This window comes from Dermacentor andersoni, chromosome 4 (assembly GCF_023375885.2).
Source record: "Dermacentor andersoni chromosome 4, qqDerAnde1_hic_scaffold, whole genome shotgun sequence".
Lineage (NCBI taxonomy): Eukaryota > Metazoa > Arthropoda > Arachnida > Ixodida > Ixodidae > Dermacentor > Dermacentor andersoni.
The window spans coordinates 222,391,860-222,408,192 of NC_092817.1; the positions used below are offsets into that span (position 1 = coordinate 222,391,860).

A 16,333-nucleotide genomic window follows, 5' to 3' on the forward strand; every position below is an offset into this window, starting at 1 on the left:
TGCCAGGGTAGGCAAGAAGCAGGCTGGAGAAAAGTCATTGGGGGAATATGGCAAAGGTTCTAGGAATAGTAGGGAAGAGTTATTAGTAGAGTTTGCAGAACGGAATAATTTGCGGACAATGAATACCTTCTTCCGCAAGCGGGATAACTGAAAGTGGACGTGGAGGAGCCCTAATGGCGAGGCTAGAAATTAAATAGACCTCATACCCTGTGCTAACCCTGGCATCATACAAGATGTGTATGTGCTCGGCAAGGTGCGCTGCAGTGACCATAGGATGGTAAGATCTCAAATTAGCCTAGACTTGAGGAGGGAATGGAAAAAACTGGTACATAAGAAGCCGATCAATGAGTTAGCGGTAAGAGGGAAGATAGAGGAATTTCGGATCAAGCGACAGAAGAGGTATAGGGCTTTAACTCGGGAAGAGAACCTTAGTGTTGAAGCAATGAACGAAAATCTTATGGGCATCATTAAGGAGTATGCAATAGAAGTCGGTTGTAACTTCGTTAGAGAGGATACCAGTAAGCTATCGCAGGAGACGAAAGATCTAATTTTAATACCACCCCTTATACATAGCTTTCATTGATTACAAGAAAGTGTTTGATTCAGCCAAAACCTCAGCAGTCATGCAGGCATTATGCAATTGGGGTGTAGACGAGCCATATGTAAAAATAGTGAAAGATATCTACAGCAGCTCCACAGCCACCGTAGTCCTTCATAAAGAAAGCAACAAAATTCCAATAAAGAAGGGTGTCAGGCAGGAAGATACGAACTCTCCAATGCTATTTACAGCATGTTTACAGGAGGTATTCAGAGACCTGGATTGGGAAGAATTGGGGATAAGAGTTAATGGAGAATACCTTAGTTACTTGCGATTCGCTGATGATATTGCCTTGCTTAGTAACTCATGGGACCAATTGCAATGCATGCTCACTGACCCGGAGAGGCAAAGCAGAATGGTAGGTCTGAAAATTAATCTGCAGAAAACTAAACTAATGTTTAACAGTCTTGGAAGAGAACAGCAATTTGCAATAGGTAGCGAGGCACTGGAAGTGGTAAGGGAATACATCTACTTAGGTCAGGTAGTGACGGCGGATCCAGATCATGAGACGGAAATAATCAGAAGAATAAGAATTGGCTGGGGTGCGTTTGGCAGGCATTCTAAGATCATGAACAGCAGGTTGCCATTATCCCTGAAGAGAAAAGTGTATAACTGGTGTGTCTTACCAGTACTCACCTACGGGGCAGGAACCTGGAGGCTTACAAAAAGGGTTCTACTTAAACTGAGGACGACACATCGAGCTATGGAAAGAAGAATGATGGGTGTAACGTTAAGGGGATAAGATGAGAGCAGATTGGGTGAGGGAACAAACGCGAGTTAATGATATCTTACTTGAAATCAAGAAAAATGGGCATGGGCAGGGCATGTAATGAGGAGGGAAGATAACCGATGGTCATTAAGGGTTATGGACTGGATTCCGAGAGAGAGGAAGCGTAGCAGGGGGCAGCAGAAAGTTAGGTGGGCGGATGAGATTAAGAAGTTTGCAGGGACAGCATGGCCACAATTAGCGCATGACCGGGGTAGTTGCTGTTTATTCAAGCATTTTGCAAATGTGGCTCGCTTCTAAGCACCCCTTCTTATGTCTAAAAAAAAAAAAATGAACATCCAGTATTCTTTTTTAACTTTCACTAAGCTTATCGTATAGCTCAGTGTTAACATACAGGTTAACATACAGTATATACAGGTGAGGTTACAGAAAGCAGTAATAATTGACAGTAAACACTGCTTGGGTGGTGAAAAACATGGGAATCAGGTCATTTTATTTTCGACAATTTTTTTTGGCATAGGAGGCTAAGCAAATGGTGATGTAGCAACACTGTAAAGACTGAATAAGATGGATGTGGAATGCCTTGATGACTTCTCTTTCTGTTTTTTATTTTGCCTTCGAAAGGAATTTATTCTGTTCCAGATAAGGGAGGCAGCTTTTGCATCTGCAACAGAACATTGGTGGATGTTGTGTGAAGCACTTTCTCCATGCTTTTTCACTACCTGAGCAAGGTAACTTTCTTGGTGCTTCATCACGCGATTTATACAATCAACTTTCATTAATTCTACCCTCACAAGACTGACGGGTCGAATTAAGATGCAAAAACCTGCTGAAGCACCGTTGATTCATTTGGCAATATGTGCTTGAGTAACACACCTCTGAATCGAACGTGCATCAAATTTCTATTTGTCCACAGTATAAAACTAAAGTAGAAATGACTTAACTCCAAACCAAAGTAGAAACCTACGCGTACCTCATTTTTTAGAATGCCAGCTGATTTTCCAAAGCCAGCTTCGCCGTATTACAGCCATGATATGTGGTAAAGCATATGAATGGTGCAACCACGGTTTTAGTTTCGCAATCGATTGCACAGCTAGGCAATTTTCATCTCAATGTCCTTCGAAAACAAAAAGTGTTCGTTAGAATCAGATAAGTAACACAATCGGACATTGTCAGCTACCGTTACTGCTTGAAAATCTTTCTCGGGTGGGTCAAAAATAGGCATTTCAGAGAGATGGCATTTGTTTAACGCATTCACTGTCCCCTAAGCTCTACTGAGACATAGACTGCCACTAAAAGGGGTCATTATAGGGGTCTGGTCAAGTTCGCATTATCCGGCGAATGCCAGTTTTAGGATCGAAATGATGAATGTTTAATCCCATAGAAATGCGTGGGCGTCGGCCAGGTTCGAATTAACTGAAAAAATTAAATTAACCGGAGTCAGATTATTGGAAGTTTACTGTACACCCTTTTCTGTTCTCCAAGAAGTTGCCATTTTAATATGTAGTTTTCTTCTATCAGTGTGGCAATGGTGCTAAATTTAGCATTTGTTTGAATCATCCATTGTTCCAAGGACAAGCTACAAAGTAGGGGCACACTTTGAGACTTGAAACATTTCCACATATAAAGGCAGGGCATGTTAACACCTGTACAATTAACATAAGTTGGCTGTATTGTCTGCATAGCATGTGGTTGCTTTTTTGGAATGTGGTCTTTCTGTAAAAACAAAGTTGCATTTGTTTCAAATAAATTGCTGAACCATTGCTTGTGTGTTTTCCTGTGCTCTCTGTGCTGATTGCGCTTTTGAAAGTGCAGTGAGCAACTGCAGACTGAAATGCACAAGGCTTCACTTTATCATGCCAGGAAGCATTTTGGCTTGACAAAGGAGCCTTAATTAACCCCTTCCATGCACACACTTTTTTGTATAAACACATCAAATGAAAGACAGTGACCTCTTCTCATGTATTTTAAAGCCTGGTAGTGTTAAAGACAGAGTGAAGTTGTACAAATACAATTTACTGTTAAGTATTGCTGCTAAAACCTCATGCTTGTGTGTAGTATATGCATGCAGTGCTGGCTATGCCGTGGTAGAGCCGTGAAACAGCTTTCACTACACTGTTTGCTATAGCATTGCTGTGTTCTGCAACCTGAGGTCAAAACTATAAATCTCTAGATGTTCAGCAGCACAATTGACAGCTATTTCTGTATGTTCGATGCACTCCTGGCCAGGGACTTCTCGTCTTGTAGGCAAAATAGATGGCTGCCTGGGACGCTGTTTTGAAAAGAGCGCAGCGTACCTTGAAAGCTTGCTCACAATGCTTCACCAGCAGGTTTTGCCAGCGAGAGTGGAGGGGGGCACAATAATTTGACTTTACATGGTGCGGCACAATACCTTAAAATGCTGCTGCTTCTGGCTTCCACTTACTATGACATGCTGGTGCACCTCAACATGGAGCAACCCCATTTTACTAAAATTCTGAATTCTTCTACCAACATGGTGTGGTGTGGCTATCTATGATCACTGTACAAAACCGGGGCAAACAGCATGTCTAAAAAGTACAAAAGCTGGTATAACTGTAATGAATGACCTGCAGTCATCCGAAATGTGCAAAATCACAAGAATTGGTCAAACTCAAACACTGCAGAGTTTAAGTAGTCCTGGTACAATTTTTTTCTTGTGCGTGTGTAGCTGTCATTCAGTTAACTACACTACAAAACTTCAAATTCCTTGTATGCGCAACAAATATATCCTTAACGCCAACATTTAAACATGTGCCTAAGGCAGTGTGGCCCCATAATCTGGTGACATCATTGCATGGTAGGTCACAAACAAGTGATGCATGCTGCAGTTGTTCATGAGTAAGCCATGCCATTATTAGGTCATTGAAAACTGAGCATGTTAGGACCACTATGCAGCACAACATTGGTCTTTCTGTCTTGGTGCACACTGTGGAGTGGGTGCATGTTAAAAACCTCAGGCGATTAAAGTTAAGCCGGAGTCCGCAACTATGGCATGCCTCGTAATCGTATCGTGGTTGTCACTTATAGAACATTAGAAGTAAATTAATTTTAATTTAGATGTTTGAGAAGAGTCATAAGAAAATTTATTTAGTGAAGCAAGTCTTAGCACACATTAAGAATCGCTCAAAGCACATGCAGCTTTTAGTGGCATGGTGTGGCCATAAAAGCTGCCATTTGGAACCAGATTAATATAAAAAAATTCAGTCCAAAAGTTTAATGTCAGTGCTCCTTTACATGTAAGCATGAGGGACACATCTTTAAAGGCATCATCTAAATCCTGTGGAAGTATTTATTGGTGAATATCAAATGGCCCTACATCTAAGGAAGTTATAGGGTGTTCTGATAACAGGAAGCCACAAGATTTTTGTTGTGCACTCTTCCTACAGAAACAATATAGGGCAGCAACAAAATAGTTGGGCCTAGTGAACAATTCATTCAAGATCCTTGCCAATTTGGCAGGTTCACTATGATTAGAGATAATGAAGGCCAAGCACCTTGAAATGCATGCCCAAACCTCATCAGCATTGCATCACTTATTTCAAATAACTTTCATTTTGTCATTTTGCCAGATTAAAGGTTTTCAAAAACCTGCTTGACTGGTTTCAAGAACTTTTCGAGAACAGTTTGGTTCCATTCGAATGCAGCATTGTCAGTCTTTAGTGAACTAGACCCATCTTTACTGATATGCAATTAGGTAGGTCAAAGCAGATGCTGTCAAAGTGCATGTGACAGAGCGTTTGGAGTGGGCATTCCTGGGTTATGTTGCCAAGAAGGGAGTTTTGAGCTTAATGCACACAGCAGCTATAGATATGAAAACCAGCACTTTATTATTTTTTTAGATACCACAGACCTTTAGCAGGGCTTGAGCTAATGCTGGTCATAATCTACTATAATTTCCACCATATATGGCCCTTGTCATCACAAGTTTTTTTATGGTCCTACAGTTTATTCCCGCTGTGTACAATCAAAATCTCTGCCAAAGACAACAGAAACAGTATGATTGGAAACTGCAGAATTCTCCATCTGCGGAGGTGGCTGGCTGATTGCCGTATTAGATGCTTTGTGAGCTGGCATTGATGTGTAAATCTCAACTCATCTGCAAGCATACAAAATAGGCTTTGGGATACTTTTACCACAAGAAGAGAGACTAGAATGAGTGTTGCCTGTGACATATGGCACATACCCATGACGAGGGATCGGCTAGGATTCCCCATGAATACAACATCAAACATCTTTATATTCCGACTAATTTGATAGTAATAATACTGATATGTAACAAAAATAAACAACAAAGTAACTGAAAAACGAACAGGTCTACTACGATTGAGCCACAAGGGGAAAGATAGAAACATTTGTGTTAATTGTATGAAAAAAAATGTGCCTAAGATGTCATCTTCCCAGCAGCAACAATATGATCATGCACAAACTAGCATTGCTCTTCAGGCACACACCAGGCTGCTCACACCATTTTCTACAAGATTTGAAGCCTAACAGGCAAAAGGGGTGAATACCTTCAGCATAAAAGAAGAAAGTTATTCTATTCCATATCCTCACATGAAACACAGCAATATTGTTACAAGCCATTTTCACACATTGAAGGCATCAGCAATGTGATGAAGACAATTGAAGCACTCATGTTCTTATTTCCATTGCAATACAAACCTACATTGGTCATATGAAGGTGCATGTGCCAAATTCAACCGTGTACTGTTATGAGGCACATGGAACATACATTCCAAGGAAGTGAAATATTTGTAATGCAGTTACTTAATTTGCCCAGTCAGAAGGGCAATGCGCTAAATACAAAAAAAAAACCCTACAGGCCCACTATGCAATGCTTTTGCCAAACTATCCAAAACTTCAATGTGTGCAAGTCCACAATGACCAGGAAAAGAAGTAAACAAATTTTTTGAAGATGGAATGAAAAAGAAATGTTGCAACAATTGAGAAATGAGTTCTTTGCTTTCTAGTGGCACACGGATAGACAGTCGGTGGGCACAATTTGAACTTGAACTCATGGCAATGTTGCAGGGGCAAATACCACTCGTACTTCCGAGAAGCGTCGGTTACAATGCTGAGTTGGAAGGGAAACTTTACAAATACTTCTTCGGAAGTTCAAGCATCTGACCAGTAAGTAGTTGAGCATGACTAGGGGAAATATGATCAATTTCACAAATAGCACCATTCCAAAAGAACTGGCGCACTGCATTGATTTCTCAGGTGACAAATATTTTTCGAAAAGCCTCTGCGCACGTTAATACAACCTGAGGCAGCTTAAATCTAGGTCACATGGAATCGAAAAATACAGCAGCGGGTGTAACACTTAAATTTGCTATCTCGCGAACATGAGCGAAAACTTCAACTTGAAAAGGTTTGCTCGAAAGGAAAACTCACGGCCGTAACGCTGTTGCCCATCGCCAGTTGTGTGAATAATAATAAAAAAAAAAACATCTGCACGATCAATAGACACTTCGTCGATATTTGAAGCAGATCGTCAGTGGATATCAAGAAATGTGCACTGGATAAGAGCGAAACATCTAACCGACTGACTGACGGAAGTAAGGCTCACAGGATAAGTTTTCTCTATCTGCACCGATAATGCAGCACGTACTGGGCAATTAAATCGCCCGTAATGCGCAGCAATTACCGCACTCGATTGAAGTCGCCATCGCAGCGATGCGCTATTTATTTCAGTACCACGAAAAACAAGGTATTCACCTAAGTACAGCGGCGGTTTACCTGTCGGCAAGCCCCTAACTCGCATATGACGAAAGCTAATGTCACGGAGTCCAAACCCACGATTGCTCAAGTCAAACTGCGCTCGCACGAATATCGCGCACGTTATACGCTTTCGACACGCACAAAAGCGCGCCAAGCGCGCGCAGAACGTCTTGCAGCCGACACGACGGCAATGGCTAATCTACGTTCGAGAGTAGCTCTTTCAAAAAAGTAAAAACAAGCAACAATGTGACGTCACATCCTGCGAAAAAAAGAGTTGTTCTCCTTTCTCACCTTCTCGCAGCTCACGCATGCGCAGCGATCACGGAGCACTCGGGGGCGATGTTCAGGTGAGAATGATGAAAAGTACAGGCTTCGGATTGGCATTTTGTTGACTGGCGAAGTAGTCTAGATCGCGCAGTTCTGTGTACGTAAGTAGTTCTTCAAAAATAAAACCAGTTGTTAGAAAGCGCTCGTCCTTCTGTTGCCCTTATTCTTCGTTCCTGTTTGTTTGCGCACAAAAAGTATAAATATGAATATGTTCCAACTAGGCAGACTCGAAGTTATGTCTACAAGCATTTTTTGGCAGTTTTGGTTTCGCTCCCAGCGCAATTGCTATAACCTGCAGTGGGACAGTGCAACCAGTGCAACGCAAAGCTCTCTGCCTTTGTTATGTTGCTCGAAGTGGCGATAGCGAGCTGGGCGAGCGGCTGGGACGATGTTTGTGTTGCGGCGTGGTGTCGAAACCCTCACGAGAAAGCGACGGCATTGTAAACGATGAAAGAACATGTTTTGACCGTTTGGACCTTGGTTTGTTAAGTGTGTTGGGTTGGCGCTGTAGCGTTACGTGCTTTATGAAACTTCAGAATAGTAAAAAGAAGGCACTACTGCTGCAAGACATAGACAGTTGTACTTCTAGTGGCTTGACAATCCAATTTTATTGAGGGCTTCAATATGCATTGCTCGTTTATGTGCTCATTGAAATGCGTGTTTTAGGACTTTGAGAACACAATCTTACTTGTGGTAGGAAAGGTTGCTGCTTCTTGGGTGTAGTCTAGTGTCGCAAAATGGGTAAGTGCAAAGCCACGCCATAACGCTTCGGAAGCGGTACGTCAATATAAAATATGATGAAGCATAGCCGTAGGAGGCCACTAGCGTCCTAGCTAGCACTGCAGCAGATGTGCTTAAAAGTACTTGAAGACGTTCAGCAATCGTGACAGCCGACGCAGTCTTTCGAAAGAGCGAGAGAGCACGGCCGCCTCGATCACGCGCGCACGGGGCTTGCTCCGGCCGTTCCATTCGGACGGAGAGGGCGTAATTGCGGAGAGTGGCGCGGCCGCTCTTTTCGCCGCACCGCGGCGCGCGTGCCCGACCCCTCGCCTCCCCTGCTATGGCTTCGCAAGAGGCGATTTGCGGCGCCGTGGACGTATTGCGTGATGAAGAGTGGCGGAAAACCGCGATGAATACAAATTTACACAAGAACACCAATTACTCCTGCGGCTAGGTATTTATTTTCTTACTAAGCTCCAGACGCTGCGGCCGCATGTTGCCCGAAGCGGGCACTCATGATGCCATGCGAAACGAGTGCTCCCCGGAAAACAATCATATCTGCGGGTTTTGGGCGCAGCAGACCAAATGAAAGCATGGAAGTATGGAAAGGCATTGCTTCTTTATAAATGAAGTGCCACGTCTCACGAGGCAACGCAGTAGTAATTTTTTTCCCCTGTGAATTCATGAACGTTTGTGCATGACGTACAAGCTCGGTCAGAACGCAAAAAACAGCCTGGAAGGAAAATGGCAATTGTACTATGAAGAAAATGGGCAAGCGATGTTGCACGCTGAGCTGTCAATTTTATATTCCTTAGGCGAGCTCATCACTGTTCCTCCTGTACGAGAGAATCTGCTCACCAGAGTCGACAGCCGCGGAGGGCAACGTCCTGTCGCTCTGATTAGTCTGTGTACTTGAATATCATGACGTACTATATTCGTGGTAAAAATTACCAGCATAACAAAGTCAGTGTATGCAGGAATTTATTTACAATAAAAAGTTGTCAGCTCGCGCGCGCTCGAGCTGTTTAAACGCGCAAAACCTTTCGACTGAGCGGCTTAGTGATTAATTTTTTGCGATAGGCCACTCTGTCCGTAACAAGAGCAACAATGTTTGATAGGAGGGGCTTTATGAATTTCTTTGCCACTATTGACGATGTGACCGAGGCATGGTCTTCTCTTGCCTCGCATATAAATAGAGGACAACTCTCCAGATGGGGCAAAATCATTGCCGTGATCTTCTTGCACACATCGTTTGTGCCAATACGTGGCACTGCGATGTCGATGGCCTTACTTTTACAAGAACAGCTACAACCTCGGGCTTTGGGAACACCAAACCCCCTCTAGTTCGGTGGTTAATAAGTCCCATCACTGGTGATATTGATGGTTCCGAATCATTCAGTCTCGGGCAGGCGCTGCACATCCTTTGTTCTTCTATCGCTTTCACGACGAAACCGGCGACGTATGCTACTGCAGCGGTTTCTACTGTTGAAGGCGGCCGCTGCACTGAAAAAGAAAAGGTAAGAACAACGTGCTCATATATCAGGACTAATTAAGGAATATGGAGCTCCAATCCCGGCTTGAAAAAGTAATAAGCTCGAAAGGCTATTATAACTGCATGCGCAATACATGAAGTCTGCCTACTTACAGGGCATCACTTTCAAGGGCGCCAGCAAACTGTTGACATCATCCACGAAACTCGGTGGTTCACAAATGCTAGAAAACAAAACGGTACAGAAACTACATATTAGTGACCGGCATGAAAAAGGTGCAAAAGCATGGGGAAACAGCACTAGCTTGAAAGTAGGAAATCGCTAGTTCCTGCTGACACACTGCTTTGATCATCCGCAATATCGGGTGGTTCAGACAAGCTGAAAAACAAAACAGTGCAAGAACAAGAAGTTGGTTACCACTGTATGTGGTGTACAGAGGTAAAAGAACCAAAGGAAGCGCGCGTCCTTCTTGAAAAACTGACATCAAATAAATGGTGCTGCAGGGGATGTGCATACCTGAGTAGTGCACTACTGGTTTTAGCCGAGGTGTTCTGAGGAATGCTCGATGTGTCCAGTCCTGAAGATGTCCCGCTCGGCACAGCTGGATCAACTCTGCTCAATTGGGTTGATGTAGAAGCACTGTACATGCTGGAGAACAAAAAAATGAATACGACAGAAATGACATCAGAAGGAAAAAATGCCAAGAAAATTTTCTAGCATGTTCAGCACAGACTAGCATTAGTGAACAAGTGAAATTAAACCGCAAGAACTTCATATACAGTGAAATACACTTAACTTTGCAGCAAAACTTGTGTGCTTACCTCATAACAATCTGACCATTTCCAACATTTGATGCCTGCGATGCACACAGGATGCCAGTCCGGAGTAACTTTTCAAGGCCGAAGGTGACAGCTCTAGCGTCTAGACAGTCATTGCAACCCGCCATTTGACGCAAAGCACTGAACAGGACCTCAACCGGATCACTTGACAGATTTCTCGTGAGGACATAAAAGAACCCACTATCCAGCAAGTACTTAATACAAAGAACAGAAGACTTGCTTGTGAGCAGCAGTGCCTCGTAAGTTTCTGGGCTTAGGAATTTTTTTCCACTTGATTTGCAGGCACTGTGGAGACTCTCAAGGTACTGCGGGAATTCGTCCTCAAGCCAATTCAAGCGTCCATCTGTCGCAGAGAAGAAATGCATCTTGTCGGGCTTGTTGTAGGGCTCCGATGTATTCGCTTCTCCAAGCATGTGCCATGCCGCCGCGCCGTCGGCAGGAGTGGGAGAACAGCGCCGCTCCGCGGCGCGCGAGGAAACTTCTCCGATTACACCTCTCCAATGGGGTGCGCGCTGAATGGGACGGCCGGAGCAAGCCCCGCCGTGCGCGCGTGATCGAGGCGGCCGTGGAGAGAGTTCGCAAGTACCTGTCGTCTGCGAGAAGTGTCGCGTTTGCAGCGAGCAGGCGTCGTAGCAGACGACACTTGTAGCATTCCGCTCAAGGGCGCAACACTTTCTCCCAATACAACATTTTTATTTCCATAAATACTTGATGAGTATTTCTATATGAGTACGTGCACGGTTGTTATTGCTCTTGCAAAAATAAATAAATAATTATTTTCTGGCGTTAAATCGGGAACAGACTCGCACAAGAATGCATACCCTGGTCAGGGTGGCTAGAAGGCGTGCGTCTATTTGTCGTACAAAAATCCCTCACGTGACCTGACTCTAGGTGCCTAGGGACAGCATCACTTAGGGATTTTTGAGAAAGCCCGATCACACCAGAACACCGTGAATTCAAAGCGCGCCGCCATATTGATGAGCGTCGGTCGCGCCATCTATCCCAAGCGCCGCGAAGTAGCAGGCATGGGCTGCCACGCCGGGAGATGCGACCCGGCGCGAAAGCGAAACTTGGGCTTTTTAGCTGGGCGGAAGGTGTGTTTCGCGTTTTTTTCTAGCCTGTCATTTTCGCTGTCTCGATTCAATCAAACTTCAAGACCTCATGCAAGTCCGCAATGGCCACACTGAGTGATGTGCAGACTGCAGAAGCGAATACATCGGGTAACCACGTAAGCACGTAACCTGTGAACGATTTTACAGCACTGTGTTGGTGCCACATTTTATTAAAGCACGCAGAACATTGTCCTCTGCACTTTCAGTTTGGTCTTGTTTGTCATGGTCACTACTGGGTTGGCCGCGTTTGGCAACCAACTGGCGAGGTCGTTTGACTGCCTGATTAGCAGACGCCGGCCCTTCACCACCTGCACATTGAAAACAATATATATGTTATAGTAAGAAGGGCTGTAGTTCTTTCCCATGCCATCACTGTTGCGAAGACATAAAGTCCTCTCAAAATGAAATAGAAAATGCACCAGGCCAATTGTATCGTGCAACCCCTTAGGAGTACAACATTAAGAACACAAGCCTACAGTACTCGAACAAGCAGCATGTGATGCTAAACCTGCACTCATTGGAAAATGAGGAACTACAGTAGTTATAATGTTCAACTACATGTGCAGTCAAAGCCCATATAACAGGGCGAGCATGGCGGATGCAGGTTTTGTACAGTTGCACAAACCATGACAGGGCACATAAAATTACCATCCCTACTTAAAGCTGCATCATCAGGGAAGCCTTTGGTACAAGACAACAACCGCACCTGCATTCCAAAAAATTAGCCCCACCAACTGCAGCTACCTTGTATCAGACCTGTTTCGCTTGTGCGAGGCCATATCGGATTGTTAGCGCTCCCTTAGAAAACAGTAAAAGAAACTGGTGAGAACGAGCAAAATTTTGTTACAAAATACAACAATAATTAAGCACCTTATTTTCCTCGCCTTATGAACGGAAAAATTTTGCGCTTTGCCCTGCATAACAGCCCGCACGCAGTTTAGAGCTCAGGATGCTCAAATGAATTCGTTACGAATGACACCTGCAACACCAGCTCGTAAAGACAGGCGCGCTGCAAGAACGCCTTCGGCGACGAGCAGTCGTTGTTTACGTTTTTGTCGACGCATGCTACGTGACGAGCAGACTTCGTTTTACTTTCATTAGCAATAACGCTCACCAGCAGGGCAACATACTATCGTTTACAACTTGTCGTTCACGCTTAATGGTCATGCCGTGCAGCAGCTGCAAGTATCGCTAACCGCAAACTCAACTGTTCCGCTTAACCGTCGGGAGCTCTGCCTGAATGAAAACACGAAAAGGCTTGCCTTCTTGTTATAGCCAAGGGAAGCACCGGCGCGGGATTCTGCTCTGTAGGCTTGTCCAGAAAGTGCTCGGAGCAAACCTGCGTGTTACACATATTACGTTCGTAGGGCGCAAGAAATTGAACGTGGCACCAAAATATACACAGATCGAATACTCACTCGTGCATTTTCACTGGGTTGGTAGTTCTTCCTATTCACTGCAGCTATCCACCGGTGGCGCAGCTTGTCATTCTTCGTTGCGGATGGAAATCGGTGCAGGCTGAAAACACCGCAACGGCACGATTCCCTACGTGTATTGTGCTCTTCGCAAACAGCGCTAAGCAACCTGCTCCTTTTCCGCTGGTTATTTTGGCATCCAAACACGACGCAACGATGCCCAGATGACTTCTTGTACTTTGGATTTGCGTGAACGGGCACATTTCCGCACTTTGGAGTCCTAGAGCTAGCGCTAGCCATGTCTGCTGGTCGCCGGCGTACACGCTTTGGCAGCCCAGAACAAAATGGCGCTGGTCGACCGGGCAATCCGGGTGCGAGAGTATGCGTTCGATTAGCCTGGGTGCGAGGATAGCGTGTTCTGGTCCAATGCCTCCTTTACTAGATGCACGGAGGAAGGAAACTAAGGAGAGGCCCTACCCCCTCCGCGCGCTAGGAGAAAAGTGTGGCGGAAATGACGTAGTAGGTTCTCATTTTTTTGCTGCTTTTTTATTTTTTCTGTTGTATGGCCACGCCTTTTGTGCCACAATGGCGGCGTTGTTATGGTTTTGAGCGCTCACACGTGTTGCTCTGGTAGGTTTCGGGCCGTGGCAAAGGCGCTGAGTGGGCGGGTTTGCGTTAGTCACCGTGTCTTGTTGCGCTGTGTTACCTGCACCGTGCTCTGCCAGATGTTGCGCGAGCGCGCGACACCACGCGCAGCGCGGCGTGGTTTCGCGAAAGATGTAAACAAGCGAGGGGGTGGCCCAAAAGGCGGAGCATCGCCATGAGCAACGCCAAATTCCGGCTTCACTTTTGCTTCACAAAGAGTGACGTCAGGGCCTCTCCTTAGTTTCCTTCCTCCGTGACTAGATGCCTGCCGCGTCGCTAGTCTACAGTGCCTAGAATATTCTGGCTAGTGTACCGTCCGCGGCCTCCCGGGTGGCACCGGATGCATTGAATGCCGGCGGCTGCCGCTAGGAGCGCTGCAGTGCAGGTGGGTGCCGCGGCACCATCCGGTCATGATCCGGTCTTCGTAGGCCGCCGTGTTTCCACCGCATCGGCAAGCGGGCTGTTGCGGTTTTTGTTTTTATTAAGCTGTAGCAGCAGCACAGTTCAAATGTGGGCAGCTGATTTATAAATCGTGGTTTGTTTTGAGAACAACAGGCTTCTCTAGCGCTTGTCTCTTGTGTGAAAAGCGTGTGCTATCTCAGCTCGGCTTCGAGCGGGGAACCTGATGTATTTCTATGCTGGCGAAGAGAAAACGTAATTTTAAAGGCAAATGCCTTAGATCTCCATGTTCCAAGGCCGTGTTGCGAGGTACAGAACACATCACACGATCCAAGGAAGGCCAGAAACGAACCAAAGCATGTCCAGCCATGTATAAGAGATGCTAAATGATTAGCAAATTTAATTATTGATTATAGTGATTGGATTAAGGGGTATTAGGTTGAATCAGGGGGATTGAGGTGTATTAATTAAGGAGGATGAAGGAGGATTAGGGTGCATTAAGGTGAATTACAGTAGGCTTTACAAGGCGTTCGATCGCCTTCGTACGCCTCTTCGCCTTCGTTCGCCTCTTCGGCGGTAGCTAAGGACACTTGTTTTTTATTCTAGCCATGATGGCAGCGTAACTTTTTTAAGGGTAAGTTTTAGGTTACATTTTTCATTCTAATAAAGTAAAGGAATTCTAAGGTTACGTTACTGTTCTATTGACGTTATATTAATGCATAACCATTGAAAACCGCTGTAACCGATCATCCATTGAAATGACTTGAATTTCGCTGTCCTCTCTTTTTATTTGCTGCTATTTCTGCCTATTATCGTATTGTTGTCCTCATAGGTTTGAATGTTTTTTATTGTTTGTAAACCATGTACCCATCTCCTCATAATGCCCATTGGGCCACAAGGATAGGATAATAAGTAAAAAATTTTGCCTGTAAAATGGACTGCATGCGGTGTTCTGTGTACTATGCATTTTTTAATACCTGGTAAACACGTGCAGATTTATTTTTATGTCTGATATAAGTGAACGAAAATGGGAAACAGATCTTTCATTTAAGCGTAACAAATATTTTATTCTCGCGTAACAACAGTCAAACGCGGGCATATAAGACAGCCCTAGATGAGATAATGCACACATACATGAAGAAGATAGATCTAGTGGCAGTGACGCAGTTTAAAGAGCTTCTGCCGTTGCCTTTGCGCTTCCCTCTCTTTGTTGATGCCTTTTACAAAAAAACCCGGAACCTCAAGAAAACGTAGAACTTCTTGTCAAAGCTGGTTTTTCATGCTCTGGGCACCCTAGTTGGGGAAAGGCCAGTGTCTGCAGCTGACCTGAAAAATCAGCTAGACTCGCTACATGTAACTTGTTTTTGCTAAAGAACACAGTAAAAGCATCTTCCACGGCCTTCACAGCGGTTGACAAGGTCTGACTAAGATAGACAAGGCCTCCATTGTCAAAATGCGCAATGCAATAGTGAAGCAGCGTCGGCATTAGCTTCAGCTTTACTGACGCAAAGGAAGCCTGCACACTGTGGTCAAGAATTTTGGGCAGTGATCTTTCGTGCAACATAACAGCATAGTAGATCAAAGCACTACTGCTCCTTTTTTCTTGTTTTTTTCCCCCTGGTACTCACGAAAAGTAAGGTGCATGCTTAGGATACTCAGGAAATATCGTGGTTTATCGCGGAAAATCTCGTGGACAACGCCGTTCACGGTGATAGAGAACGCGCGCTCGACTAAGCTGTTTTCGAAATGTTTTTTACAAACCACAGCAGTTGGTGCCGGCCTTCTGACCGCTCTCCTGATAATTCTTGCCCATTCTGCTGCCGCCTCGTATCAGTGGTGGAGTGAACAAGGATACACGCCCTTTGTTCGAGTGGTAACCGCTTCGACACAACGGCACAAAGCAGGTCATCTCCTTGCACTGTCTCTTCGGCATTTTTTCATCGCCGCCGCATAGTTCTCGTAATGACAGGCACACGAACACAGCAGCGACGCACTCACTCTTTGACAACACCAAGAACAAACACGCAACGCTGTAATAACACTGAAAACGCCAACATAGAAACCGGCGCAACAGCTGCGAAACTGATATGCGAAGCAGACGACACGCGCAGTCTGCACCCACCCATGTGGCAGCGACCTCTGTCGGCCACCATGGGCATTCATTGCAGGCGGCGCCACGCTCCTCCATTGAAAAGAGCGGGTGCACGGCACACTAGCCAGTATATTCTAGGCACTGTAGCTAGTCTTCCCATTGGAGCGGAGGTTCTCGTAGTTCAGGGTAGTCCCGGAGAGACGGCGCTCGCAGCCGACCCACTTCCT

General features: G+C 45.1%; 1 protein-coding gene and 2 long non-coding RNA genes across 4 annotated transcripts; all 3 read right to left on the reverse strand.

Moving 5' to 3' along the window:
• Window positions 1-1,784: 1,784 nt before the first annotated feature.
• On the reverse strand, window positions 1,785-7,324 carry LOC140217442 (uncharacterized). Its single transcript, XR_011894019.1, has 2 exons — window positions 7,065-7,324; window positions 1,785-1,989 (listed from the first exon to the last, which is right to left on the reverse strand). It is a non-coding gene; the product is annotated as an uncharacterized lncRNA (long non-coding RNA).
• A 1,753-nt stretch (window positions 7,325-9,077) lies between these two features.
• On the reverse strand, window positions 9,078-11,254 carry LOC129387471 (uncharacterized). Of its 2 annotated transcripts, none has more exons than XM_072287592.1 (4): window positions 10,426-11,254; window positions 10,121-10,252; window positions 9,760-9,827; window positions 9,078-9,612 (listed from the first exon to the last, which is right to left on the reverse strand). In XM_072287592.1, the coding sequence occupies exons 1-4, from the start codon at window positions 10,854-10,856 to the stop codon at window positions 9,506-9,508; spliced, it is 738 nt and encodes a 245-aa protein (XP_072143693.1). In that variant the 5' UTR covers window positions 10,857-11,254; the 3' UTR covers window positions 9,078-9,505. The 2 variants fall into 2 exon arrangements, with proteins under 2 accessions (XP_072143693.1, XP_072143692.1); XM_072287591.1 differs by having other exon boundaries at window positions 9,078-9,617.
• A 435-nt stretch (window positions 11,255-11,689) lies between these two features.
• LOC140217217 (uncharacterized) lies at window positions 11,690-13,299 on the reverse strand. The gene is made up of 3 exons (XR_011893746.1): window positions 12,974-13,299; window positions 12,818-12,894; window positions 11,690-11,863 (listed from the first exon to the last, which is right to left on the reverse strand). It is a non-coding gene; the product is annotated as an uncharacterized lncRNA (long non-coding RNA).
• Between the last annotated feature and the right edge of the window lie 3,034 nt (window positions 13,300-16,333).